Source organism: Aureococcus anophagefferens, assembly GCF_000186865.1.
Source record: "Aureococcus anophagefferens unplaced genomic scaffold AURANscaffold_20, whole genome shotgun sequence".
In the NCBI taxonomy this organism is placed as follows: Eukaryota; class Pelagophyceae; order Pelagomonadales; family Pelagomonadaceae; genus Aureococcus; species Aureococcus anophagefferens.
In genome coordinates, this window is record NW_008705580.1 from 160,373 (window position 1) to 184,837 (window position 24,465).

General features: G+C 71.2%; 7 protein-coding genes across 7 annotated transcripts; 4 read left to right on the forward strand and 3 right to left on the reverse strand.

Annotated features, from left to right (window-relative positions):
* Positions 1–1,651: 1,651 nt before the first annotated feature.
* Positions 1,652–2,508, reverse strand: AURANDRAFT_30383 (hypothetical protein; the record flags this gene model as incomplete). The annotated part of the gene is made up of 2 exons (XM_009041381.1): positions 1,652–1,819; positions 2,026–2,508. Coding segments are annotated over 2 exons (651 nt in total), but the record flags the coding sequence as incomplete, so codon positions are not given.
* Positions 2,509–9,461: 6,953 nt separating this feature from the next.
* Positions 9,462–10,214, forward strand: AURANDRAFT_59290 (hypothetical protein; the record flags this gene model as incomplete). The annotated part of the gene is made up of 1 exon (XM_009041268.1): positions 9,462–10,214. The coding sequence occupies one exon, from the start codon at positions 9,462–9,464 to the stop codon at positions 10,212–10,214; it is 753 nt and encodes a 250-aa protein (XP_009039516.1).
* Positions 10,215–12,653: 2,439 nt separating this feature from the next.
* AURANDRAFT_30309 (hypothetical protein) lies at positions 12,654–12,995 on the forward strand (the record flags this gene model as incomplete). Its single annotated transcript, XM_009041269.1, has 1 exon — positions 12,654–12,995. The coding sequence occupies one exon, from the start codon at positions 12,654–12,656 to the stop codon at positions 12,993–12,995; it is 342 nt and encodes a 113-aa protein (XP_009039517.1).
* Positions 12,996–14,678: 1,683 nt separating this feature from the next.
* AURANDRAFT_66147 (hypothetical protein) lies at positions 14,679–18,171 on the reverse strand (the record flags this gene model as incomplete). Its single annotated transcript, XM_009041380.1, has 2 exons — positions 14,679–15,642; positions 15,713–18,171. 2 exons carry the CDS (start codon positions 18,169–18,171, stop codon positions 14,679–14,681), a joined length of 3,423 nt encoding a protein of 1,140 aa, XP_009039628.1.
* A 696-nt stretch (positions 18,172–18,867) lies between these two features.
* Positions 18,868–19,480, reverse strand: AURANDRAFT_66148 (hypothetical protein; the record flags this gene model as incomplete). The annotated part of the gene is made up of 2 exons (XM_009041379.1): positions 18,868–19,034; positions 19,120–19,480. 2 exons carry the CDS (start codon positions 19,478–19,480, stop codon positions 18,868–18,870), a joined length of 528 nt encoding a protein of 175 aa, XP_009039627.1.
* A 190-nt stretch (positions 19,481–19,670) lies between these two features.
* Positions 19,671–21,254, forward strand: AURANDRAFT_66149 (hypothetical protein; the record flags this gene model as incomplete). Its single annotated transcript, XM_009041270.1, has 1 exon — positions 19,671–21,254. The coding sequence occupies one exon, from the start codon at positions 19,671–19,673 to the stop codon at positions 21,252–21,254; it is 1,584 nt and encodes a 527-aa protein (XP_009039518.1).
* A 962-nt stretch (positions 21,255–22,216) lies between these two features.
* Positions 22,217–22,681, forward strand: AURANDRAFT_30315 (hypothetical protein; the record flags this gene model as incomplete). Its single annotated transcript, XM_009041271.1, has 2 exons — positions 22,217–22,412; positions 22,470–22,681. The coding sequence occupies 2 exons, from the start codon at positions 22,217–22,219 to the stop codon at positions 22,679–22,681; spliced, it is 408 nt and encodes a 135-aa protein (XP_009039519.1).
* Positions 22,682–24,465: the final 1,784 nt, after the last annotated feature.

Genomic DNA, 24,465 nt, shown 5'->3' on the forward strand with positions numbered 1-24,465 from the left:
AGAACAAGACCAACCTACGCTACGACGGCTAGCTGCCGGCCTAGCTGTCAGCTAGCTCGGCTCGTCTAGGTACCCCTCTAGCCCCCCTGGATAACACCCCCCCATCCCATCGTCGAGCCATCCATCGAGCATGGCTGCCGGTCGGAGCTTCACGTTCATCCGGCACGGCGAGGCGGCCCACAACCCGCTCATCACCGCCGGCGACAAGGCCGCGGGGCGCGCGATCCTCGACCCGAAGCTCACGGCCCTCGGCACCGAACAAGCGACGGCGCTCGGCGCCAAACTCACGGAGAGCAACCGTTCGTTCGACATCGTCGTCACGTCCCCGCTGTCGCGCGCGCTGCAGACGACGGCGTTGGCCTGCCCCGCCGAATGCGCCGCGCGGCGCGTCGTCGTCACGAGCCTCCACACGGAGAACGGCATCCCCGTCGAGGGCGATCCCGTGGCCGGCAACCCCTGCCAGCGCGGCGCGCCGCTCGCGGAGCTCAGGGCCGACTACCCGACCTTCGACTTCGCGGGCTGCGCCGACGAGGCCCAGTGGACGACGGACGGGCGGGGCGGCTCCTTCCACCCGCTCGGCGTCGCGGAGCGCCTCGAGCTCTTCCGGACGTTCCTCCACGGCCTGCCCGAGGACGCGGCCGTGCTCGTCGTCGGCCACTCGGGCTTCTGGAAGAAGTTCCTCGGCCAGGACCAGAAGATGGCCAACTGCGAACTCGTCGAGCGGGCGGTCTAAGGGCCGCGAAGCGTCCGGGGACTTTTAGAGGTCGCTCGCGTCGACGGCGCCCCTTTGGCGCGAGAAGGGGTTCCACCAGCGCGCCCGCGGCGACGCGGGCGCGTCGTCCGGCGGCGACTCGGCGACCTCGAGGACGTCGTCTTCGGACGCGCGGTAGCCGAAGCCCGCGAAGAGGTCCGCGCGGCTCGCGCCCGGCGCGTCGTCGCCCGCGACGAAGAAGGACATGAGCCGCTGCGTCCGCGTGAACTGGCTCGCGCGCTCGGCGATCTGCACGTGGAGCGTCGGCCGCGACAGGTCCGGCTCGTCGTCGCCGTCGCCGGGCGCGTCGGCGAGGGAGCCGCGCGGCGTCGCCTCGAGGTCCACCTGGACGACGTCCCCCGCGGCGTCCGTCGCGCCGCTCGTCTCGAGGATGGACCGCGCGCCCGGCGACGCCGGCGGCGGCGCGCGCCGCGCGTCGTCGTCGTCGTCGCTGTGGTCGCCGTCGTCGTCGACGGAGTGCGCGCCGCGCGCGAGCGGCGACGCGAGCTCGCGCCGCTCGAGCTTGCCGAAGTCGACGTCCGCGAAGAAGGCGTGCCGGCGGATCTTCTTCCACCGCGGCCGGTCCGCCGCCTGCTTCCGGAGCAGCGCCCCGACGAAGGCCGTCGCGACGCCGTCGCCCTCGACGGCCGGCGCGTCAGCGCGGACGATGTTCGCGAAGAGGTCGCGCGGCGGCCTGCGCGCGCGTCGCGTCTTCCACCCGACGTCCACGGGCGCGTCATCGAACGGTTCGGACCCGACGCTTCGAGGACTCGACGAGAGGAAACGACGCGTCCAAAAATCGGCCAAAACGACATTGATGTGACCGAGCTCGAGAGTTTCGCAGTGACCGGCCGTCGGAATCGACGCCGGCGGCGGCGTCCGCTTCGGGAACGGCCGCTCGAAGGGCGTGTGGCCGCAGCGCATCTCGAAGACGATGCAACCCAGGGCCCACCAGTCGACGCGCTCGTCGTAGGTCGTCGCGTCCTTGCGCAGGAACTCCGGCGCCATGTAGCTCAGCGTGCCGACCTGTGTGGAAATCAACCACTGGTTTGGGACGTCCCGACCAAACTTTGAAATTCTCTAGCTCGGTCAAATCGAAGTCGATTCGGCTGATCTTTGGACGAGTCGATTGCTCTCGTCAAGTTATCGAAGCGCAGCTAAAGAGATCGTGTCAAATACGCTCACATTGAAGTCGGGTTGCATAGTTGATTTCCACGCGGCGTGCCGACGAAGCTCCGCTTCCGCGCGCCGTCGGCCTGCGTGTCCAGCGCGACGGCGAGGCCGTAGTCGGCGATGGCGCAGTGGCCGCCGAGGTCGAGCAGCACGTTCGCCGGCTTCAGGTCGCGGTGGATGACCCCGAGCTGGTGCAGGTGCGCGAGGCCGAGCGCGAGCTCGCCGGCGGCGAACGTCGCGCCGGCCGCGGCGATCGCGCGGCCCGGCTCCGCGCGCAGGCGGTCCTCGAGGGACCCGCCCTGGTAGTAGTCCATGACCAGGAACAGCCGCGCGGGCGACTGGAACGCGTAGCGGAGCCGCGCGAGGCACGGATGCCGCGCGGACCGTAAAATCTCCTTCTCGACGCGCGCGCTCTCCGTGATGTTCCGCCGGATCATCTTCTCCTTGTCCATGATCTTCATGGCGAAGGCCCGGCCCGCGTTCGGCGCGCTGCGCTTGCGCACCAGGAGGACGGCGCCGAAGCTGCCCTGCCCCAGCGTGCGCAGCGGCACGAACTCGCTCACGTCGACGACCTGCGTGCTCATGGCCCGCGCGCGGCTCGGCAGCGGGCTCGGCTTCAGCGACTTGCGCCGCGCCGGCGCGGACGCGAACATGGCGACGGCGGCGGCGGCTGCCGGCGGCGGCGTCGGGGCCGACGAGCAGAGGTGGCTGCGAGAGGCTGCCCGGCAGGCCCGCCTCGACCAAGAAAGGCAACGCCAGCCGCACCTTTGAACCTGAACCTTGCGCCGGTGCTGCCCCGGTCGATCGATAAAAAAGACGGGGGCATGCTCCTCCTGCTCTGCGTCGCCTTTGCCGGCCGGGCCGCCGGCGGCGAGGCGCCGCGCGCGCTGCGGCACCTCGAGCCGACGCTGCTGCCGACGTCTGCGCCGTCCCTGACGCCGTCGTCGTGCCCGACGGCGGGGCCGACGGCGTCCCTGGCGCCGACGGTCGTCGCGCCGCCGCTGCCGACGGGCAACGGGACCGTCGCCGACTGGGCGTCGCTCCAGTACCTCATCGAGGCGGGCCTCGGCGCGTCGGGCGTCTTCGTCGCCGGAAACTACGCCATCAGTGACAAGATCACGGTCTACGCGGGCGACGAGGCGCGCGTGCGCGCCGTCGGCGACGGCGCCGCGGTCTTCGACGGGTCGGGCAGCGACAAGCGCGCGTTCCTCGTGTCCGGGTCCCTCGAGCTCGTGGGCCCGCTCGTCATCGAGAACCTGCTTTTAGCCGTCGCCGGCGCGTGCGCCAAGGTCCAGAACGGCGGCGTGCTCACGGCGACGGACGTCGCGTTCCGCGGCAACGCCGGCTCCAACGGCGTCGCCGTCTACGCGACGGGCCAGGCCGCCGTCTTCCTCACGAGTTGCGCCTTCCTCCGCAACGTCGCGACGTCCCGGGGCGGCGCGATCTACGCGTCCGACGCCTACGTGTCGCTCGTCGGTATAAACGCGACGCGGAACACGGGCGAGGGCGGCTTCCTCTACGCGACGTCGGCGTCGCTCGTCGAGCTGAGGTCGAGCCTCGTCGCCGAGAACGTGGCGCTGACGAACGGCGGCGGCTTCCTGCTCACGGACGCGTCGACGCTCGTCGCGTCCAACTCGACGTTCGCGCGCAACGTCGCGGACGAGTACGCGGGCGCCGTCGCCGCGGAGGCCGGCTCCATGGTCGCCCTGGACGACTGCGCCGTGACGGGCAGCACGGCGAACTTCGACGGCGGCGGCCTCCTCGGCGCCGAGTCCTATTTCCTGCTCACGCGGACGATTTTGTCGCGGAACGAGGCCGCGGGCAACGGCGGCGGCGCGGCCGCGGCCGCCGGCGGCGGCCTCGGTTTGCTCGACTGCGTCGTGGCCCACAACGGTGCGACGGAGGGCGGCGGCCTCTACGTCGACGCGAGCGTGCTCAGCGTCAACTCGACCAACGTGACGCGCAACGCCGCGGACTACGGCGGCGGCGTCGGCGCCTGTGCCGATTCCAAATCTTCAACCCGACTTCAATGGGCGCGTAATCGAACGATTTGGACCAGACTCTTTCGCTGTGCTTCGAGAACTCGACGAGAGCAATCGATCCGTCCAAAGATCAGCCGAATCGACGTCGACGTGACCGAGAATTCTCAAGTTTGGCGGGGACCCCCCAAACCAGCGGTTGGAATCCACGCAGGTCGGCGCGCTCGGCACGGGCCACCACATCTTCGACGCGGCCTGGGTCGAGCGCAACGTCGCCACCGACGGCGGCGGCGTCGCCATCGAGGACGGCAGCGCCTTCTTCACGGCCGGGTCGTCCGTGTCGCGCAACGAGGCCCTAAGTCGCGGCGGCGGCCTCTGCGTCGACTCCGCGTCCGTGGCCCTCGGGTCCGACTTCCGGGGCCTGGGCAACGTCGCCGACTCCCAGGGCGGCTTCGCGGCGCTCTGGAACGACGCGCCCGCCATCTACGGCGCGTCGAACGACCACGCGTCCGTCCTCGCGGGCAACGTCGCGTCCGAGGGCGGCGCCGTCGACGTCGTCACGTACGCGACGGGCGCGGCCGTGCGCAACATCGTCTTTTTACGCAACGAGGCCGAATCCGGCGTCGGCGCGGCCATCCACGTGTCTTTAGGAGCCGCCGTCGCCATCTCGAACTGCAAGTCGGGCGGCCACTACTCGAAGTCGTCCGGCGCGTCCATCTACCTCGCGTCGGGCGCGGAGGCGAAAGTTATTGATTTTGAGTCCGTCGGCGACCAGGCGCTGCTGCGGGGTATTATATATCTGGAGCACGACACGTCCTTCGTCGGCGAGCGGCTCACGGTGCGCAACGCGTCCGTCGTCACGGGCGTCATCTTCGCGACGGACGTGACCTACCTCTACCTCGGCGACTCCCACTTCGCCTACAACAGTGCCGAGGAGGGGTCCTGCGTCTACGCGGAGCTCTGCGAGGAGAAGTTCGTTTTAGCGAGGACGACGGTGGAGCGGAACGAGGGCTCGGCGATCTTCCTCGACGGGTCGCACGCGCACCTCGAGAACGTGACCATCCGCGACAACGTCGCGTCGCCCCACGGCGAGGACGTCGGCGCCGCGGGCCTCGCGACCGTGAAGTCGTCCATCTCCATGAAGGGGTCCACGATCGAGCGCAACGAGGCCGAGTACGGCGGCGCGTTCGCGGTCACGGAGCAGTCGTCCGTCTTCTCCTACGGCGGCAACGCCATCACGGGCAACGCGGCCGTCGGCGGCCACGGCGGCGCCTTCCTCGTGTTGTCGTCGAGCGTCGTCGTGCTCCGCGAGGACGACGTCGTCGACTACAACACGGCGACGCTCGGCGGCGGCGTCGCCTACTGGGACTCGACGACGGTGGACCGGGCGAATTTGGTGACGTTTGCGACCATCGGCGCACACAACGACGCGGGCTACGGGCCCGTGAACGCCACGGGCATCACCGCGGTGCGCGGCTACCACGACGGCGTCGAGGAGCGTTCCAACTTCGAGCTCAAGGACGATTTGGTCGTCGAGGCGCTGGACTACTTCGGCCAGGTGGCGGCCGTCGGCGCCACGACCTTCGCCGTGGCGCTCTACGAGGGCGACGACGACACGTCGTTCAACGGCCTGAACTCGAAGTCGTTCACCGCGAACGGCCCCGCGATCGCGCGGTGGCGCAACTCGGAGTCGCCCGTCGTCGTCGGCTACGCGCCGAACCGCAACGCGACGCTCGTCGCCGTGCTGGACCCGGCGAACCTGCCGGAGGAGATGACCTTCGACGAGGGCGTCGCCGACGCCTTCGAGGACCGCTTCCCCGTCTGGCTCCGCGGCTGCGAGATGGGCGAGGAGCTCGTGTCGTGGTACGGCGACGACGACACGTGCCAGCCCTGCGGCGTGGGCTTCTACTGGTTCGACCGCGGCAGCGACTACGGCGCCTGGGCCCAGAGCGGCCGCTGCAAGTCCTGCGAGAACGGCATGATCTGCGAGACGCCCGGCCGGTCCATCGTCGACGTCGCGATGGAGGAGTCCTACTACCGCACCAAGTCGGACTCGCGCCACGTCTACTCCTGCCCCTCCGAGGCCTTTGGGTGCCCGGGCCACGCCAACGCGACGAGCGCGACGGGCACGACGGGCGGGTCGCTCTGCGCGGAGGGCTACGGCGGCATCCTCTGCGCGACGTGCCGCGACGGCTACTACGGCCTGCGGGACTCGCACAACCGCTACCGCTGCTACAAGTGCAGGTCGAAGAACTTCTGGCAGACGGCGGCGCTCTACGTCGCCGTGGGCATCTGCACGGTCGGCGGCATGATCTGGCTCGCGTTCTCCGAGAGCGGCCAGACGACGTTCCTCCTCATCGCCGACACGCAGGGCGGCGCCGCCGACGACATCGTCGGGGCCATCAACGACATGGAGGACAACGACAGCCAGGACTCGCGCGACGACGACAGCGACCCGGACGTCGACACGGAGCTCGAGGCCGCGGAGAACTCGCGGTTCGCGTCGCTCGTCGTCAAGGCCAAGGCGCTCATCTCCTTCTACCAGATCATCGCGTCCGTGCCCTACATCTTCAACTTCTCCGTGGACGTGCCGGGCGCGTACTCCGTCGTCGTCAAGGTCACGACGATCTTTAGCTTCTCGTTCCGCGACATCGTGTCGACGCGGTGCCTGAGCCCGTCGACGTCCAACGGCCTCTACTACCTGTGGGGCCTGGTCTTCACGACGTGCGTGCCCATGGTCATGGTCGTGCTGCTCTGGTGCGGCTTCCGCATCAAGGTCCGGCGCGACCCGCAAAAGTGCGCGTCGTACCGGCAGCTGCACCTCGAGATGGTGCTGCTGCTCATCCACCTCCTGCTGCCCGTGTGCTCCATCGCCGCGGTGCAGGCGCTGGTCTGCGACGACTTCGACAACGGCGACGGCCGGGACCACGCGTCGTTCCTCCGCGAGGACCTGTCCGTGAACTGCAACGGCGACCGCTACCTCTACTTCATCCAGCCCTGGGCGAGCCTCATGATCTTGATCTACCCCGTGGGCGTGCCCCTCCTCTACTTCACGCTCCTCTTCCGGAGCCGCAAGCTCCTGAACCCGACGGAGCACGTCGACCGCGACACGCTCCTCGCGGAGCCCGACGACCGGAAGAACTCCATCGGCGACCGCGCGGACCTCCTGCCGGACCCGGAGTCCTTCGTCGACCGCGCCGAGGAGGCCGCCGAGGAGGCCATGAGCGACGTGCGCACGGAGCTCGAGCTCGCGCGGCGCCACGTGCGCGACGTCTTCTACAACGACTACGAGAACGACAACCACGAGAAAAAACTCAAGGCCCACGAGAAGCGGAGCCCGGACTACCAGAGCCGGCTCGCGCTGCACCGCACGACGCGGGCCATGGCCTTCCACCGCGAGGACGCGTTCACGGATTTGGCGAACAGCGACCAGTCGTGGTACAAGATCAACCACAACGACATCATGTCCTTCAAGTTCTTATGGATCGACTACGAGCCGCGCTGCTACTGGTGGGAGTGCATCGAGGTCGTGCGGCGCGTCTTCAGCACGGCGATTTTAGCGGCCGTGGGCCAGGGGTCGAAGCTCCAGATCGCGATCGCGCTCGCCGTGTCCATCGTCTACACGGCGACGTACATCCGCTTCAAGCCCTTCGTCTTCGACGACGACGACCTCATCGCCGAGATCTCGGGCTGGTCCATCACGCTGACGCTCTTCGTCTGCCTCATGCTCCGCGCGGAGATCGCGCTCGACCGCCACTTCGGCGTCGCAGCCGCGCTCCTCGTCGTCGCGGCGCTGCTCCCCCTGCTCGCGGCGCTCTTCGTGATCCGGAAGTTCATCCTGAAGCTCGCCCGGGACGGCTTCCTCAAGAAGGAGAAGGAGGAGATGGCCGAGGAGAAGAGGAAGCTCGCGCGCTACGGCCGCGCGCTCTCGCAGAAAGTCCGCCGGTCGCTCCACATGGACAACGCCGCCGCCGGCGTGGAGATGGTCGGCCGCGACGCGGGGAGCGGCGCGCCAACCGACAAGGGGCGCGGCGCGCCAACCGACGAGGGGCGCGGCGCGCCAACCGACAAGGGGCGCGGCGCGCCCGGCGACGACGACGTCGTCGAGGCGCCGCTCGACTCGTCGCCGGACGTCGTCCGCCTGCTCGTGCCGAGCTCCGGCGACGCGGAGGAGGAGAAGGCCGCGGACCGCCGGAACTCGTCCGTGGACTCGGACGCCTTCGCGGACTGCGTCGCGCACCCGGCCGACGACGCGCCGGCCGGCGGCGCCGCGCGGCCCGCGCTGAGCGTCGAGGACGTCATCTCGCCGGACCGCGCGGTGCACCTCGACGTCGAGCGCCAGGACACGTCCTCCGAGGACCTCGCCGCGGCCGACACCCTCGCGTCGTCGCTGGTCGCCTGCGTCGGCGCGCCGGCCGAGTCGCCGGGCTCGGACCGCGGCGTCGGCTGCCTCGCGAACATCGGCTGACGCGTCCCCCGAATTCGCACACCTTTGAAAGCGCGAGCGCCCGCGACGGGCGCCGGCAGCGCAGGCGTAGCCTAATCGGCCTTACGCTCCGCCGCGTCCTCCTCGCGGTGCGCGTCGATCTTCTTGAGCTTGGCGACCGCGTCCTTGACGGCGAGGTCGAGGAGGAAGTACTTCGCGAGGGACTCGCGCGTGAACCGCGTCTTCACGACGACCTTCTTGTCCGGGAGCTTCGCGCGGTCGAAGTAGGGCAGGCGCCGCTGGAGCTTGCCGCCGTAGAAGAGGGCGAAGGTCGGCAGCTGGCGCGTGCGCACGGAGACGTCGATGTCGAAGCGCTTCGCGAGGTGCGCGAACGTGGCGACGTCGACGCTCACGAACTTGCGCCGCACGGACGCGTGCTCCGCGGCCAGGGAGCAGAAGAGGGGGTCCGCGTGCGTGCAGGCGTCGCACCAGGACGCGACGAACGCGACGACGAACACGGGCGCCATGCGGTCCTCCTCCGGCGGCGCGCGGCAGCAGCGCCGCGCGAACGCGTCGCCGTCGAGGACTTCGACGGCGTCCGCGCCGGGGAAGGCGGGCGTCGGCACGAGCGCGAGCGTCATGAAGGCCGCGAGGGCCACGGCGAGGCCCGGCCAGAACGTCATGAACAGCAGCAGCCCCAGCGCCGTCTTGCCGTAGAGGAAGACCTTGCTCAGGAACTCGTGGGACGACGTCGCGCGCCGCAGCTTGCCCATGACCGCGAAGCCGATGAGCGCGAAGACCTCCTTCTCCCGCGTCATGAGGAAGGACCCGGAGCCGGGCTCGCAGACGCGCCAGGTCTCCGGCAGCACGTAGCGCAGCGGCAGCCACGCGACGCACACGAGCCCGTTGGCGACGTAGTAGGGCTGCAGGTAGGTCTTCAGCGGCATGCCGCCGAGCATGGTTGATGCGTGTGGTCTTGCGGCGCCGACGCGACGGTTTCGCAGATCGGTGTGGTCTCGCGACGCCGCGCGCGGCACGACGATGGTCGACGGCGGCTACCTGATTTTTCGGCGACCGCTCAGATTTGCCTCAAATTTGCCTCAGCTTGCAGCACAGCGTCGCGCGCGGAGCGATGGCGTCGCAATTGCCCCATTTCATCCTGCAACCAGCGCTCCCAGCAACGCTCTCCGTCGTCGGCGAGCAGCTCGCGTTCGCCGTGCGGCGCGTCTACTGCGTCGGCCGCAACTATCACGACCATGCCGTCGAGATGGAGGCGAAGCAGAAGGACCTGGGCATCAGCGCCGGCGACCAGGTGCGGGACCCGCCCTTTTTCTTCCAGAAGCCGGGGCTCGGCGCCATCGTCGACGCGTCGCACCCGAAAGCCGTCGCGCGCTACCCGCCGAAGACGCGGCAGCTCGAGTTCGAGCTCGAACTCGTCGTCGCGCTCAAGTCCGGCGGCCGCCGCATCCCGGCGGCGGACGCGCTAAGCCACGTCTACGGCTCGGCGCTCGGCGTGGACCTGACGCGGCGCGACCTCCAGCACAAGGCGAAGGCCGACCGCCGGCCCTGGGACGCCGCGAAAGGGTTCGACGACTCCGCGCCCGTCGGCGCTTTGACGCCGGGCTACGTGCCCGAGGGCGGCGTGGGCCTCGAGCTCACGGTGGGTGGCGAGGTCAAGCAGGCCTGCACGGTCGGCCAGATGATCTACGGCGTCGCCGACATCATCCACCACCTCTCCCACGAGGTCGAGCTCTGCCCCGGCGACGTCATCTTCACGGGCACGCCCGCGGGCGTCGGACCCCTGCAGGTCGGCGACGAGGTCACCTGCACGGCGACCGACGGCACGCTCCAGCCCTGCACCTTCACCGTCGCAGCGCCGCTCTAAACGCCTCTCTAACTTGAAGTGTGTGTGTGAACTTTTGTGGCAAGAAAATGGCAGCGCAGTTTGCGGGCGACGCGCTCTGGGATCCGGCCTGGACCGAAGCCGACGGCGAGCGCACCATCCGCGCGCGCAGCGCGTCGCCCTCGAAGGTCAACTTCTACTGCTCCTGGTTCTGCCCCTTCGCGCAGCGCGCCTGGATCGCTCTGGAGGAGAAGGGCGTCGACTACCGCTACGTCGAGATCAACCCCTACGAGGTCGACGCGGCGAAGCCCGGGGGCTACACGAAGCTGCAGCTGCCCATGGCGGAGAAGCGGGCGCAGAACCTCGGCTTCGTGCTCGCGTCGCCGCGGGGCCTCGTGCCCGCGCTCGACGTCGCCGGCGGCGAGCGGCTCTGCGAGAGCCTGCCGCTCGTCGAGTTCGTCGACGAGCGCTTCGGCGGGCCGGACCTGCTCCCGCGCGGCGAGCTCCACGCCTACGCGCGGGGCCAGTGCAGGCGCTGGGCGTCCGAGTTCGACCAGCGCGTGCAGAAGCCGTACTACCTCATGCTCATGGCGCAGGACCCGGACCGGGCCGAGGCCTTCCGCGAGAGCCTCGTCCTGGGCTGCCGGTCCTTCGCGCGGGCCATGGGCGACGGCGGGCCCTTCTTCCTCGGGGCGGACTTTGGCTTCGTCGAGGTCGCGGCGGCGCCGTTCTGGGGCCGCATGCTCGCGGTCGGCGGGTTCTATCGGGACCTGCGGTTCCCGGCGGGCGCCGACGACGACGACTTCAAGCGGCTCGAGGTCTGGTGGGCCGCGGTGCGCGAGCGGCCGAGCGTGAAGCGCACGCTCGTCTGCGAGGCGCGGCTCGTCGCCTCGTACTCCGACTACGCGACGGACGCCGCGACGTCCAACTACGCCCAGGGCGCCCGGGCGTCGTTGTCGCCGTCCCCCGTCGAGCTGCCCATGACGCCCGAAGAGGCCGAGTTCGCGCAGATCGTCGCCGCGGCCAAGGTCAAGGTGCTGCGCGTCGGCGGGCTCCTCCTCGGCGCGTTCTGCGCCGGCTACGCGCTCGGCCGCCGGCGGCGCTAGTTTTATTTAAGCTCCGTGAAGCTCGACACCTTCCTCGCGAGGTCCTGGGCGAAGAGTCGCTCGAGGATGGCGGCGTGCTCCGGGTTGGAATCGAGGTAGTCGTGGAGCTTGTCGTTCTTCCAGCGGACGAGCTCCACGCCGGGCTGCGCGCAGACGACCGTCGCCGTCGACACGGCCGCCGGGTCCGGCGCGCCGCCCCTCGCCGCCGCGGCGATGCGCTGGGCCCAGGTCTGCGGCGGTTGCGCCTCTGCTACGACCGCCTCCTCGCGCTGCTCCTCGGCGACGAAGCTGATCTCGCCGACGAACGCGCCCGCGCGCAGCTCGCCCAGCGTCGCGCCGCTCCGGCGCACGACGCAGCGCCCGCTCAGGAGGACGTCGAGGTGGTCGTCGACGCAGCCCTCGCGCGTGAGGCGCGTGCCCGGCGGCGCGAGCACGCGCGCCATGCCCGTCTGTTTGGCGAAGCGCCGGAACTCGACGGGCGTCATGCCGTGCTTGTTGTGGCCCGCGCCGAAGAGCAGCGCGTGGGTCCGCGCCTCGACGTCGCTCAGGCGGATGGGCCGCCGCTCGAGGGCGAGGCGCAGCACCTGGCCCGTGTTGATCGCGAGGAAGAGCGCCTGCCACCGGCACGGGCCCCGGAGCGCCGCGCGTAGCCGCGGCGGGTTTTTGCCCGTGTACGCCGTCGCCGCGATGCCGCCGGCGCCGGACAGCGCCGCGAGGGTCTGGAGCGCGAGCATGTCGCTGCTCAGCCAGGACACGAGCCGCACGAGCTCCGGCGACGACGCGAGGAGCGGCCGCAGCTGGCGCTTCATGGTCGTCACCTGGGGCCCGCTCAGGAACTTGACCATGCCGAAGGGCAGCCCCCCGCGGCTGAAGCTCGCGGCGGTGGGGTCCGTGAGGGCCGCGGCCCAGAAAAGGAGCCATCTCATGGTTCTGAGGGCCATGCCGATCGGTGGTCGACGGAAGGCCAACGACTTTGAGGCTGGTGTTCGAGGTTCCAGGTGCGATGTGCGGAGGCTGTGCGGCATGTTGACGTCGAGTATCGGTTGAGGATGTTGAGGCTCGAGCCGGGCCGAGTCTCGAGCTTGCCGAGTTCGCGGTGCGAGATCGCAGCATGCACCGGAGACGAACGGCTCTCGCGGCCCTGGCGGTCGCGGCGACGGTCTCGGGCCTCGCCCCGGCCCTCCGCGTTTCCCGGGCGCGGCGGCCGCCGCCCCGTTCGACGACGGCCGTGCGCGCGGACCTGCTCTTCGCCGCCGAGGTCGTCACGGGCACGGCGCTCGCGGGCATGATGTACACGGTCCTGACCGAGGGCAAGGACACGGAGGAGGCCGCGAAGCGCAAGGCCGAGGAGGCCGCGCGCCTCGAGCTGCGACGGATGCGCGCGTCCATCGAGCCCAAGGATTCGTGGACCGCGGCGGAGCTCGCGGCGTACGACGGCACGGACTACGACGGCCCCATCCTCCTCGGCGCCGACGGCCTCGTCTTCAACGTCTGGAAGGGCCGCCACTTCTACGCGCCCGACGGGCCCTACCACGCCATGGCGGGCAAGGACGCGAGCCGGCAGCTCGCGAAGAACCGGCTCGACGACGACGAGGACTACCCGGAGGACGACGGCAAGCCCCTGACCCTCGCCGAGGAGGCGGCGCTCCAGGCCTGGGTCTTCTCCTTCAAAACCAAATACGACGTCGTCGGCAAGCTGGAGTACGCGAAGGACTAGCGGCACGCGCGCGGCGTAAGGCGCCGGACACGCCACCCTCGGAGTTCGGAGGTTGCACTCGTGGGTTGAGGATACGCCACCGTCTTTAGACGCCACCGAATCCAAAGCGGGCGGCGCGCTTCAGGCGACGTCCTTGTCGGTGCTCGTGTCGCCGAAGACGTCGCCGAGCTCGAGGTTGGCGGACTGGGCGTCGTCGGGCCTGCCGCAGCGCCGGAGCCGCCGGCCGAAGACTCCGAGCGCTGCCGCGACCACCGCGCAGACGGGGATCGCCGCTATGTAGGCTAGATGGAGGTCCGTCAGGCCGCCTCCATCGGAGGACGTCTTCTTCGGGCTGGCGCTGGGCGCCGCCGTCGTGCTCGTCCGCCGTCGCCCGCCGTCGCGCTGTCGCCCGCTGTCGTCCATGCGGTCGCTCGTCGCTTCGTCGTGGTCCGTCTTGCGCCGTCGTGCTCGTCCGCCGTCCATGCTGTCGAAGCCGCCAGTGATCTTCAGGATGTTCACGCTGTGGCTGGTGTCGTCGACGGCGGACGCGATCGAGGCCAGCGCCAGCACTGGCCACATCCATTGCGTCATAGTCTTCCAGCAAACGCGCCGCCCGGCGCGCGCGACGTTGCGTCGCGCTCAGAGCAGTGCGGAGCCGCCGGGCTGCCTGTTCAAGATGCCTTTGTGCGTCAAAGTTGACCCTGGCGAAGCAGGCAATGGCTCTCTAATCCGACGCCCTGACGAAAATGGCCGCCCAGCTCGAAGCAAAAGGCGAGAAGTGCTACCGCTTCCAGCGCGTCGATGCCTACGACGGCGGCATCGGCGCCTTCGCGACGCGCGACATCAAACAGGGCGAGCTCATCCTGCGCGAGAAGGCCATCTGCACGACGACGCTCGCGTCCCTCGACCGCGTCGAGGCGTCCCTCGACGCGACGGCGCGCAAGCGATTGTTCTCGCTCTGCGACTGGCGCGCGACGGCGGCCGGCGCGCCGAAGACCGCGCTGGGAATCTTCCAGGCCAACGGCTACCCCGCGCCGGCGTCCGCGGGCGGCGACGAGGCGGGCGTCTTCCTGAACTTCAGCCGCTTCAACCACTCCTGCCGGCCCAACGTGTCGCACACCTGGCACGCCTTCGCCGAGAAGTGCGTCTTCGCCGCGCGCGACGTCGCCGCGGGGGAGGAGCTGTCGAACAACTACGTCGAGCTCTGCGAGCCGGGCGCCGCGCGCCGCGCGACGCTGGCCGACCGCTTCGGCTTCGCCTGCGCCTGCGTCGCCTGCACCGCGCCCGACGAGGCCGCGAGCGACGCGCGGCGCACGCAGCTCGCGGCGCTGGACGACGAGTGCTACCAGCTCTGCCGGCGGGGGCGGCACGCCAAGGCCGTGCAGGTCGCGGAGCGGCGCCTCGCGCTCCTCGCGGAGGAGGGCCTCGACGCGCCGGCGGCGCTCCTGCGCACGTGCCACGACGCCTACCAGGCCATGGACCACGCCGGCGACGTCGAGGGCGCCGCGCTCTGGCTGCGCCGCGTGCTCGCGCACTCGAGGCGCGTCGAGCCGCCGGACTCGCCCGAAATCGCGCGCCTCGAGGCGCAGCTCGCGAAGCTCGCGTGCTAAAGACCGCCGTGCGAACGATGTTAAACGGCGGCGCGCGCCTCGACGGCGCGCCGCCGGAGCTCGTCTCGAGCTCGGGGGTCGAACCGCGGCGGCCCTAGAAGTAGGGGCTCCGGGGCCGCGAGCCGGGCGGGCTTTTCGCGTAGCCCGTCGCCGTGAAGTTGAAGGGGCTCCGCGGGCGCCCCCCCGACGGCGAGGACGCCCGGGCGAAGAGGAGCGGCGCCTTGGCCTTGCGGCCGTAGACCTCGCGGACCGTGTTCGACTGGGGCGTCGAGTAGCGCGCGCCGCGCGCGTTCGTCTTCGACGGGCTGTAGAGCTTCCAGTTGTCGTGGCCCGGCGCGTCCTTGACGACGCGCCAGTAGTGGTCCGCGTTGCGGATGCCCGCGTTGCTCGCGGCCTTGGGCTGCACCGTCGGCGGCCGCCCGTAGGCCAGGTTGGAGAAGAACTCGGTCTGGCACCGGTTCTGGTGGGAGTGCTGGTCGCCGGGGTGGACCTTGAAGGTCGGCATGGACAGCTTCGACAGCGTCGAGTGCAGCGACCCGACGGACGCGTCGTCGAAGACGCTGTGGCCGCCGCTCCCGAGGCACGCGGCGGCCTGGCCGCCGCCGCGCCGCGACCGGCCGCTGGACGTCAGTGGCCGGGGCTTCGGCGGGCCCATGTCGACGCCGCAGCGGCCCCCGGACGTCGTCGGCCGCGCCGCGAGCGAGTGCTGCCGCCCGCGCTCGACGGGGCTCGTCGCGACGTTGCTGCCCCAGGCCTCGGCCCAGGAGCTCGGCGAGCTCGGCCGCGGGTGCGGCTCGCGGCTCGCGATGCTCACCTCGCTCGAGATGCTCTTCCACTGGCCGCCCTCGAAGCGGTTGCTGCGCCGCGGCCCGCCGCGGCCCGTCTGGCTCGCCGGCCGGTGCAGCGTCGCGGGGCTCGTCGCGCGCACCGTGCCCCCGCCGGGGCCCGCGAGCCACGTGCCGTTCCGGGGCTGCACCATCAGCGCCGTGCGGCTCGACATGGCGGCGGGCTCCGGCGGCACCGCGCCGCCGGCCAGCGGCAGCCCGCGCTGTCGAGGGCTGTGTCACTCTCCGGAAATCCGCGTGAAACCGGATCGGTTCACCGTGGGCCTCGAGGCGCACTCTTTACCCCGGCGCCTCGAAGTCGTCGTCGGCGTAGTCGTCGTTTGGCGGCGCCGCGCCGTAGCCGTCGCGGAGGGCCGTCGCCATCGTCGCGTCGAGGTCGTCGAGGAACGACGCGGCGTTCCGGAAGTGGTGCTCCATGGCCGTCTCCATCGTCGCGGTCGCCTGGCTGTGGATGGCGTCGATGTCGTCCATGGCCGCGAGGAGCGTCGCCGCCGCGTTCGGCGGCGGCGGCGTCGGCGGCGGCGTCGGCGCCCGCGGCGTCGGCTCGCGGGGCAGCGCGCCGCGGAGCGCCGAGATCTCCGCGCGGAGCTCCGCGATCTCCGCGTCCTTCGCCGCGCCGCCGTCGTCGCCGTCGTCGTCGTCGTCGTCGGCCAGGGCCGGCGGCACGGCGAAGGCCGGCGGCGGCGGGTCGTCGGGCCGCTCGGCCGGGTCCCGGTCCCGCGCGGCGTCGACGATGCCGTCGACCGCGGCGCCGATGGCCGCGGGGTCCGCGGGTCTCGGCACGTTGAGCGCGCGCGGGGGCCCGACGTACTGGAAGTGGCAGCACGCGCAGACGTGGATCGTGTCGTAGAGGCTGAGGCGCTCGCGCCGCGTCATGGTGATGAGCCGCGTCACGGACGCGTCCGGCGGCGGCGCGGTCGCGTCGTCGGCGCGCGGCTTGTCGAAGACGACCTTGCGGGGCACCGAGAACCGCGCGCCCTGGTGGAGCGTGTCGCCGTAGACGTGGCGGTGCGCCTTGGGCACGGGCAGGTCGCAGTACTGGCCCGCGCAGGGCCGGTCGCTCGTCGCGCCCGCCGCGGCGATCGTCGCGAGCTCGGCCTCGCACGTCTCCTCGTAGCGGTGGAGGCTCTGGTTGTCGCGGAGCAGGTGGTCGTCCGCCGGCGCGCGCGCCGGCGACGCGCGCTCCGGCACGACCGCGACGGCGCCCGGCACTTTGCCCGCGCGCCAGGCGTCGCCCAAATCCGCGCCGTCGCGCCGCGGCCGCGCGGCCTTGATCTGGAGCATCCACCAGCGGCCGTCCTCGTCCTGCACGAAGTCCGCCGCGAGGCTCCGCAGGCACAGCGACGGCGGCAGGAGACCATTGACGCCCTGGAGCGCGGCGGCGGCGGCGGCCTTGGGCCCGCGCCAGGACGCGGCCGTCGGCACGGACCTGACGATGGAGCACCGCGGCGGCGCGGCCGCCGCGGCCGGCGCCTCGGGCCGCGTCGCGCGCGCGGAGTCCGTCGCCACGGGGTCGCCGTCGGAGAAGACCCAGCAGTAGGGCTGGGCGCCGCGGTGCTTCGAGCCGTCGCCCCGGCGCCAGGGCCCGGGGCCCGGCGCGCCGCCGCCGCCGCCGCCCGCGTCGACGACGGCGCGGACCATCCACGCGGACGGGCCCTTGGGCTTCACGTAGGCCTGGAGCGCGACGCCGTACTTGCCCCGGGCGTCGTCGCCGTGGGGCTCGACGTCGAAGAGCGCCTTGAGGGCGCAGCGCGCGGCGAGCGGGCTCCGGTAGAACGCGCACGCGTGGCCCGTCGTCGAGCCGCGGCGCCGGTGGCCGTCGAAGGTCGCGGGGTGCGCCTCGGCCTCGACGCGGTCGCCGGCGGCGCGCGCCTCCATGCCCACGGAGCCGTTCGCGCCGCCGTCGGCGAACTTGAGGACGACGACCGGCGCGCCGTCGAGTCCCACGAGCGGCCGCCGGTGGAGCCCGCGCCGCGCCGCGCTCCGGCGGCGCCCGTCCTCGTCGGCCTCCTCGTCGCCCAAACTCCGCGGCGCCGCGAGCCGCGCCCCGAGCAGGCGCTGCTCGATGGCCCGTTTCTCGTCGTCGCCGAGGCCGAGCCAGCCCCGGTGGCCGTCCGCGTCCGCGCCCCAGGCCCAGCTCCGCGCGACGAGCGACGGCCCGCCGGCCCGCTCGCGGCCGTCGCGCCAGACGAGCGTCGGCGGGTTGCACACGACGGCGAGCGTCGGCGGCGCGCGCGCGGCGACGCCGTCGGGCACGAGGCCCCAGACGGCGTAGCCCGGGCCGAGGTGCGGGTCGCCCGAGTGCTCCATGCTCGCGGCCTCGGCCAGCTGGCGCTGGAGCCGCGCGCAGGCGTCGGCGCCCGTCGGGCCGCCGAGGGGGAAGCTCCGCGCGGGCAGCGTGCTGCCGCCCGGCGGCCGCGCCCCCGCGCCCTCGAGCTCGGGCAGCCGCGCGTTCCTCTTCCGCTTCGGCAGGAGCCGCGGCGCCGACGGGTGCGCGCCGAGCGTGCCCACGTCCGGCGCCGTCGCCGACCGCAGGCCCGTCAGCGGCGCGACGTTGTGCGCGAAGGGCTTCGCGAGCCCCTTGGCGTAGAGCGCCTGGGCCCGCAGGGCCGACGGCTTCTTCTTCGCCGGCCGCCCGCGCCGGATCCGCCGGTTCTCCCGGTCCAGCCGCGCGAGCTTCCCCTCGGACGCGGGCACGTCGAGGTCCTGGAGCCACGCGTCGAAGCGGTCCGAGAGCTCCATGGTCTTTCACCGGGCTGCCGAGCTATCCATCGTCAACGTCTCCTGCCGGCTGCACTGTGATGGAAGTGCCGACATCGGCGAGCGGGCCCCGCGGGGTTGAGGCAGCAAAAGCGCCTCCGTCGAGAAGCAGCTGGGCTCGACGGAAACCGACCGCCGCCGCCGCATACCGCGCGCGCCCGCGTCCTACTCATCCCACTCGCCGCACCACAAATAAGTCAGGGCCGTCCGTGTTTTTATCAATGACGACGCCGCCCGTTACATTCGTGGGAGATCGACGCGCGGGGGACCTCCGGCGGCGCTGGCGGCCCTCCGTTTTGGAACCGCCTCGCGCGCCGCCGCCTCCGCCATGTCACGTCGAGAGTTGGCCCGCTCCGCAACGAACGCGCGGCCTTAGCTTCGGACGCACACCCAGGTACGCGATGCTCGCGCGAATCGCCGCCGCCATCAGCCCGCGCGCGGCCATGGAGGCCCGCGCGCCCCTGCTCCTGTCGCGGACGCAGTCCTGGGTGAGCTTCGGCCTACCGCTCATGCCCTGGTTGTTGCCCCTCGGCGGCATCGCGGGCTGGATGGTCTACCCCGCGCTGACGACGGAGTTCAAGCAGACGCTCGGCCTCCACAACGTCGGCATCGTCCCGGCGCCCGCCGAGGAGAACTGAGCTGCGGTGTTGGTCTGTGCATAACGTGCTTTTTTCTAGTTTATTTCGCGTCCTTCGCGTCCGCGACGTGGACGTCCTTCGCGTCCGCGTAGTCGTCCTTGGACTCGCCCTTGGCGTCTTTGGCCTCGTCCTCGGGCACGAAGAGCATGGTGTCCAGGAATCGCTCGTAGCTGCTCGCGGCGAGGATCGCGTTGAGGAAGAACGCGTCTGCGCGGGCGCGTCGATCGAACGCGGCGCGAGCGTCTCTCCCCGCGCGCGCGCCAGCGAAGCGCGCTCCCAACCGCAGTCCGACGCCGCCGCGCTCCGGCGCCGCCCTTCTTGCCCATCGCGCCGCGGCAGCGGTCGGCGATCTCCTCGGTCGAGCACCCGGTCTCCTTGACGACGTCGCCTGCGAGGCGCGTCGTCGACGCGGCGCGAGGCGCGGGCGCGGGCGCAGCGCCCAAGATCTCGTCGTAGAGCGCGGAATACTCGTCGAAGACGGCCGTGTATTCGAGCTTCTGCTCGCCGTCGAGGGAGGCGCCCACGAACTTGTGCCTGTGTTGCGAGAAGAACGCCACGAAGCGGTCGGCGACCTCCTGGTTGCAGACGATCTGCTGGAAGAGCTTGAGCACGACAGGGTCGTCGAACTCGAGATCGATGACCGCATCACCCATGATGTTGGGCAGCGTTCACCGGGGGGTATTCTCACGGCGCGGCGCTCATAACCTCTGGTTCAACATGGTTTGTTTACAAGTGAATGGTGATGCCACTCATGGTGTGTGGGCATCTGTGATGGGCTGCGTTCTATGATGCCTCGACCTCCATCCTCATCATTGTAAGGAGGAGGATGGGCTGCGTCTTGTGATGGCCTCGACGTCCATCCTCATCGTCGACCAGCGCGAGGCAACGCAGCGCACGCTCAAGCTGACTTGCAAGACCACTCTGACCGCAGCGAAACTCAAACGCACCTACGGCAAGCACACCGGCGAGGACCCATGCCTGTTCGTGCTCACGCGACCGAACGGTCGGCGCCTGGAGCCCGACGAGCATCTCCCGAAATCGGTCTTCGTCGTCGCAGCGGAGCCGTCCGCCGCAAAGCCGTCCGCCGCAAAGCCGACCGCCGCGAAGCCGGAGGCCGCGGAGCCGGCCGCCGCGGCCGCTCCCGCCGAGGACGACCGCGCGTGCCGCTACTGCTTCGAGAGCCACGAGCCGCTGATCTCGCCCTGCGAATGCCGCGGCGACCAGCGCTACGTGCACCCCGAGTGCCTCCGCCAGTACCAGCGCGTCCTGCTCGTCAACGAGCCGGTCCACCCGCAGCTCTACGCCGCCGAGCACGACCCGCGGACGACGATCTGCGGCGTCTGCAGATCGCCGTATTCCGTCGCGCCGCCGAGTCGCCGCGAGCTGGCGGAGTCGTTCACGGGCCCGGAGCTCGCGGAGCAGCTCCGCGTCGGCTCCGTCCTCGCGGTCCGCCCGCGGCACTCCGCGCACCTCGAGGCGATCGGCGGCGCCGCGGCCTTCGTCCGCTCGCTCTACCTCATTACGAACGTGGAGAAGGACGACGGCTCGCTGACCTTGGAGCTCCGGACCAACTCGGAAGCGGAGGCCCTGCGCAAGCGCCTCGACGCCGCGGGCGACGCCGTCCTCGACAACGGGCGGCGTTTCACGCTCGCGGAGATCCGGCGAGGAAGCGGCGTCGTCGCGGGCCGCGACTGCCTCTGGGCGCTACGTACCCTCGAGGCGCCCGCGGTCGCGGTCCTGCGCGCCGCCGAGGACCGCACGGGGCCCGGCGGCGAGGACCACCTCGCGGCCGTGAATCTCAACGCGCGCATCGTCCGGCGGACGGCTCGTCGCGGCGTCGAGCTGCGGCACCGCGTCGGCGGCGTCGTCGATCCCCATCGCGTGACGTGTTTTCTCGTGCCCGGCGACGCCGAGACGACGCACGGGCACACGGTGCTCTTCTGCGGCGCGTCGGAGCAGGTCGCGACGTCGGCGGCGGCGCTCGCGGAGGCCTCGCGACGGGAGGCGGAGGCGGAGGCGCGCGCCGTCGACCTCGCGGCGCAGCGGGCGACGACGGTCCGCGGCGGCGTGGTCCGGGGCCAGGCCGTGCGCGTCGTCGGGCTTCGCGACTACGAGGGCGAGGTCGGCGTGGCCTGCGGCTTCGCCGACGGCCGCTGGCGCGTCCGCTTCCGCGACGGGTCGCTCAAGGCCGCGCGGCCGGAGCACGTCGAGCCCCGGGAGGAAGGGCCGTTCTCCGGTCGCGTCGACGTGTACTGGGGCGACTCGCGCTGGAGCCGCGCGCAGCTTCTCGGCGAGATCGGCCGCGGCCACTGGGGCGTGGCCGCGTGCTGCGTCGCCGACGTCGTCGACGACGACCGTTACGAAACCGCCGCCGCGCGCGCCGTCTTCGCGGCGAGGTCCGCGATGACGGATCCGGCGCTTAGGTAAGTAGGCGTGCCTATAGCTCGCGAGTTCGAGGCCTAGTTCGCCCCAGGGACTCCCTTGCAGGCCTCCTTGCCTTGCCCCGGAGGCCAGCCTAGCTGTCAGCTAGCTCGGCTCGTCTAGGTACCCCTCTAGCCCCCCTGGATAACACCCCCGGGGGAGGCCTCCGGGGGCGACCCGAGTCAGCCTTTGACAGGCCTCCGACGACGAGCGCCGGCTCGACGCCCGCGCTGCCGACATCGCGTGGTCAACACTTGCGCGAGACGCAAACCGGACGCCGTGCACAGGAGACGAGAAATTCACGACATATGGACCCCGAGCTCATCAAGAAGAAGTTGGAGTACGAGGAAAAGAAGGCTCGGGCGAAAGCGCTCCGGCTCCGGCTCACCTGCACGATTTGCGGCGCCAGACCGAAGACCTTGCTGAATTGCCCGTGTGGGACTACGCAGTACTGCTCAGTCGACTGTCAACGCATCGACTGGCGCGACCGCGGCCACCGCAAGGCGTGCAAGAAGATCCGAAACGAGCGCGCGGCGGAGGCGGCGCGGGCCGAGACCCCGGCGCCCCCGCCAGAGGAGGTCTTCTACGGCCCCGCGCCGCGGTCGCACGCCGACGAGGTCCGCGCGCGCATCGCCGCCGAACACGAGGCCGCTCGAGCGTTGCGCGAGGCGAACCCGGAGCCCGAGCCGGCGTCGGCGCGATTCGGGCCGCGGTGTCCGATCTGCTTGGACGAATGGGACGTGAATGCGACGGATTCGTTTCTCCCTTGTTGTTGTCGCACGGTCTGCCAGTCGTGCGTTAACAAGCTTCGCGGCCATGTGGCGTGTCCCCTCTGTCGGACGCCGCGGAACGGAGGCAACCCGGAATTTCTGGCGCTGATCCGCGGGCATGTGGACAACGATGTCCCGGAGGCAATCAATTTTCTGGCTGAATCGTATCGCGATGGTGACCTCGGATTAGCCAAGTCCATGAAAAAAGCCGCGAAGCTTTTTAAGAGAGCGGTTGAACTTGGGTCCGTGAACGCGATGCTGAGCCTTGGGTACCGGTACTTCACGGGAGAGGACTTCAAGTTGGACGAGAAGAAGGGGCTAAAGCTCTGGCGGATGGCCGCGGACCGAGGACTTGCACGGGCGCAGTGCAATCTTGCAGTAGCTCTCTACGAACGTGGCAAACCTGAATGGTATATGACAAGAGAGGCATCCTCTGAAGACTATCCGAGAGATGAGCGTGCCTGCCAAGATTTGAAGGAAGCTTTTCGTTATTTTCAGCTTGCTGCCGAACAAGGGTTTACTCAGGCGGAGCACAGGCTCGGGATGTGTTTCGGACAGGGCGATGGCGTGGAGCCTGACCTAGACGAGGCCAGACGCTGGTATAAGCGCGCGGCCGCGAAAGGGGACAAGTGGGCCATCGAGATGCTCAAGCGCTGCGCGTAGGCTAAATACAAGCTTTCGACCTTCGCTTTAGATCGTGGGGTTGAACGAGACGCGCGAGGAGCTCGCGCCCGAGGACCGCGGCGACAGGTCGCCGTCGGACTCGGAGCCGCGCGCGGACTCGGAGCCGCGCGCGGGCGCGCGCCGGAGCGCGGCGTCGACGAAGGCGAGGCTCTTCGCGCGCGTCGGCGCGCCGGAGAGCGAGCGCGCCGCGTGCCTCGGCGAGAAGCGCGCCGCGCCGGTCGCGAGGCCCCGGCTCTGGAGCTGCGGCGTCTCGATGGACAGGCCCATCGCGCGGTTCCGCGAATATTTCACGAGCGCGTGCTGGAGGTTGATCTCGTGGCGCACGGCCGACGACACGTCCGCGTTGCCCTCGAGGCCGACGTCGATGGTCACGGACCGCTCCACGAGGCCGACGAGCAGGTGCTTCGCGCCGTCGCCGCCGATCTGCGCGTCGTTGAGCCCGAGGTACGCGAAGCAGGGCCGCTCGAGGCCCATGGGGTCCGCGCAGGCCGCGGCGAGCAGCGCCGCGCCGCGGCTGCCCACGGCGTTGCCGTCGAGGACCAGCGACGTGAAGACGTCGAGGTGCGCCGCGAGGCACCGCGCGAGCGCCCGCGTCCCCGCGAGCCCGAAGCCGTTGGCCGCGACGTCCAGGTGGCGCAGCGCGCAGTCGTGGTGCAGGCCCGCGACCTCGCCGTCGCCCGCGCCGCCGCGCGCGAGGCTCTTGCGCGCGTCGAGGCCCGCGGAGAGCGCGCGCGCGAGCGCCGCGACGCCCGCGTCGCCGAGCTGCGCGCCCGCGAGCTTCAGCGTCGCCACGCGCAGCTCGTCGGCGCCGACGACGGCCTCGGCGAGGAGCGTCGCGTCCAGCGCCCGGAAGCGGCAGAAGCTCAGGTCCAGCACGCGCAGGTGCCGCAGCGTCGGCGCGACGTCGACGCACGCCGCGTCGAGGCGCTTCAGGAGCCGCGCCACACCTTTCCCCGTGAAGAGGTTCGCGCCCAGCGCGAGCGTCAGGTGCCGCGCGGCCCAGGTCGGCCGCCGCAGCAGCGCCAGCAGGCCCCCGCGCGCGTCCGGCGCGTCGTCGTCGTCGTCGTCGTCCGCGCCGTCGGCCAAGGCCGCGCGCTTGCTCGACCGCCGCTGGAGCGAGCTCCGCCGCGACACCTCGGTCCGCCGCGCCGTGCCCATGGTCGTGAGCTTCTCCATGAGGCTCGGCGCGTGGCGCGCGCCGTCGCCAAAGGCCTCGACCTCGGCGATCGCGTCCGCGACGTAGGCGACCAACAGCGGCACGGACGCGTCGCTGAGCTGCTTGCCGTAGAGCGCCAGCTTCGGGTCGCGGCCCTGGCGGTAGACGTGGCAGGCGTGGCGGATCGTGTGCTCGCAGTAGATCTCCGACACGTCGTGCTCGACCTTCTTGATGTCCGCGCGGTCCCGCTCGTCGAAGAGCTCGCCCGCGGACGGGAGCATGTCAGCGGCGAACGCGACGCCGACGTCCGGCACGAGGAGCTTGAGGACCTCGACGCGCGCCGCCGTGGGCAGGCACGCGTCGTCCGCGACGCCCGTCTCCGCGACGCGCGCCGACAGGTGGCCGTCCGCGTGTTTCGTCGCGCGCCCCCTCTCCGCCCGGGGCAGCCGCGCGGCCGACGCGCCGTAGCCGAAGCACTTGAGGCGCACGCCGGCCATCTCCGCGAGGCAGAGGAAGACGTAGCACTCGAGGCGGCACCACGCGCGCTCGCCGTAGTTCCGCAGCCCCGCGGGCGCGTCGGCCGCGTCGAACGCCTCGCAGTCGGCTA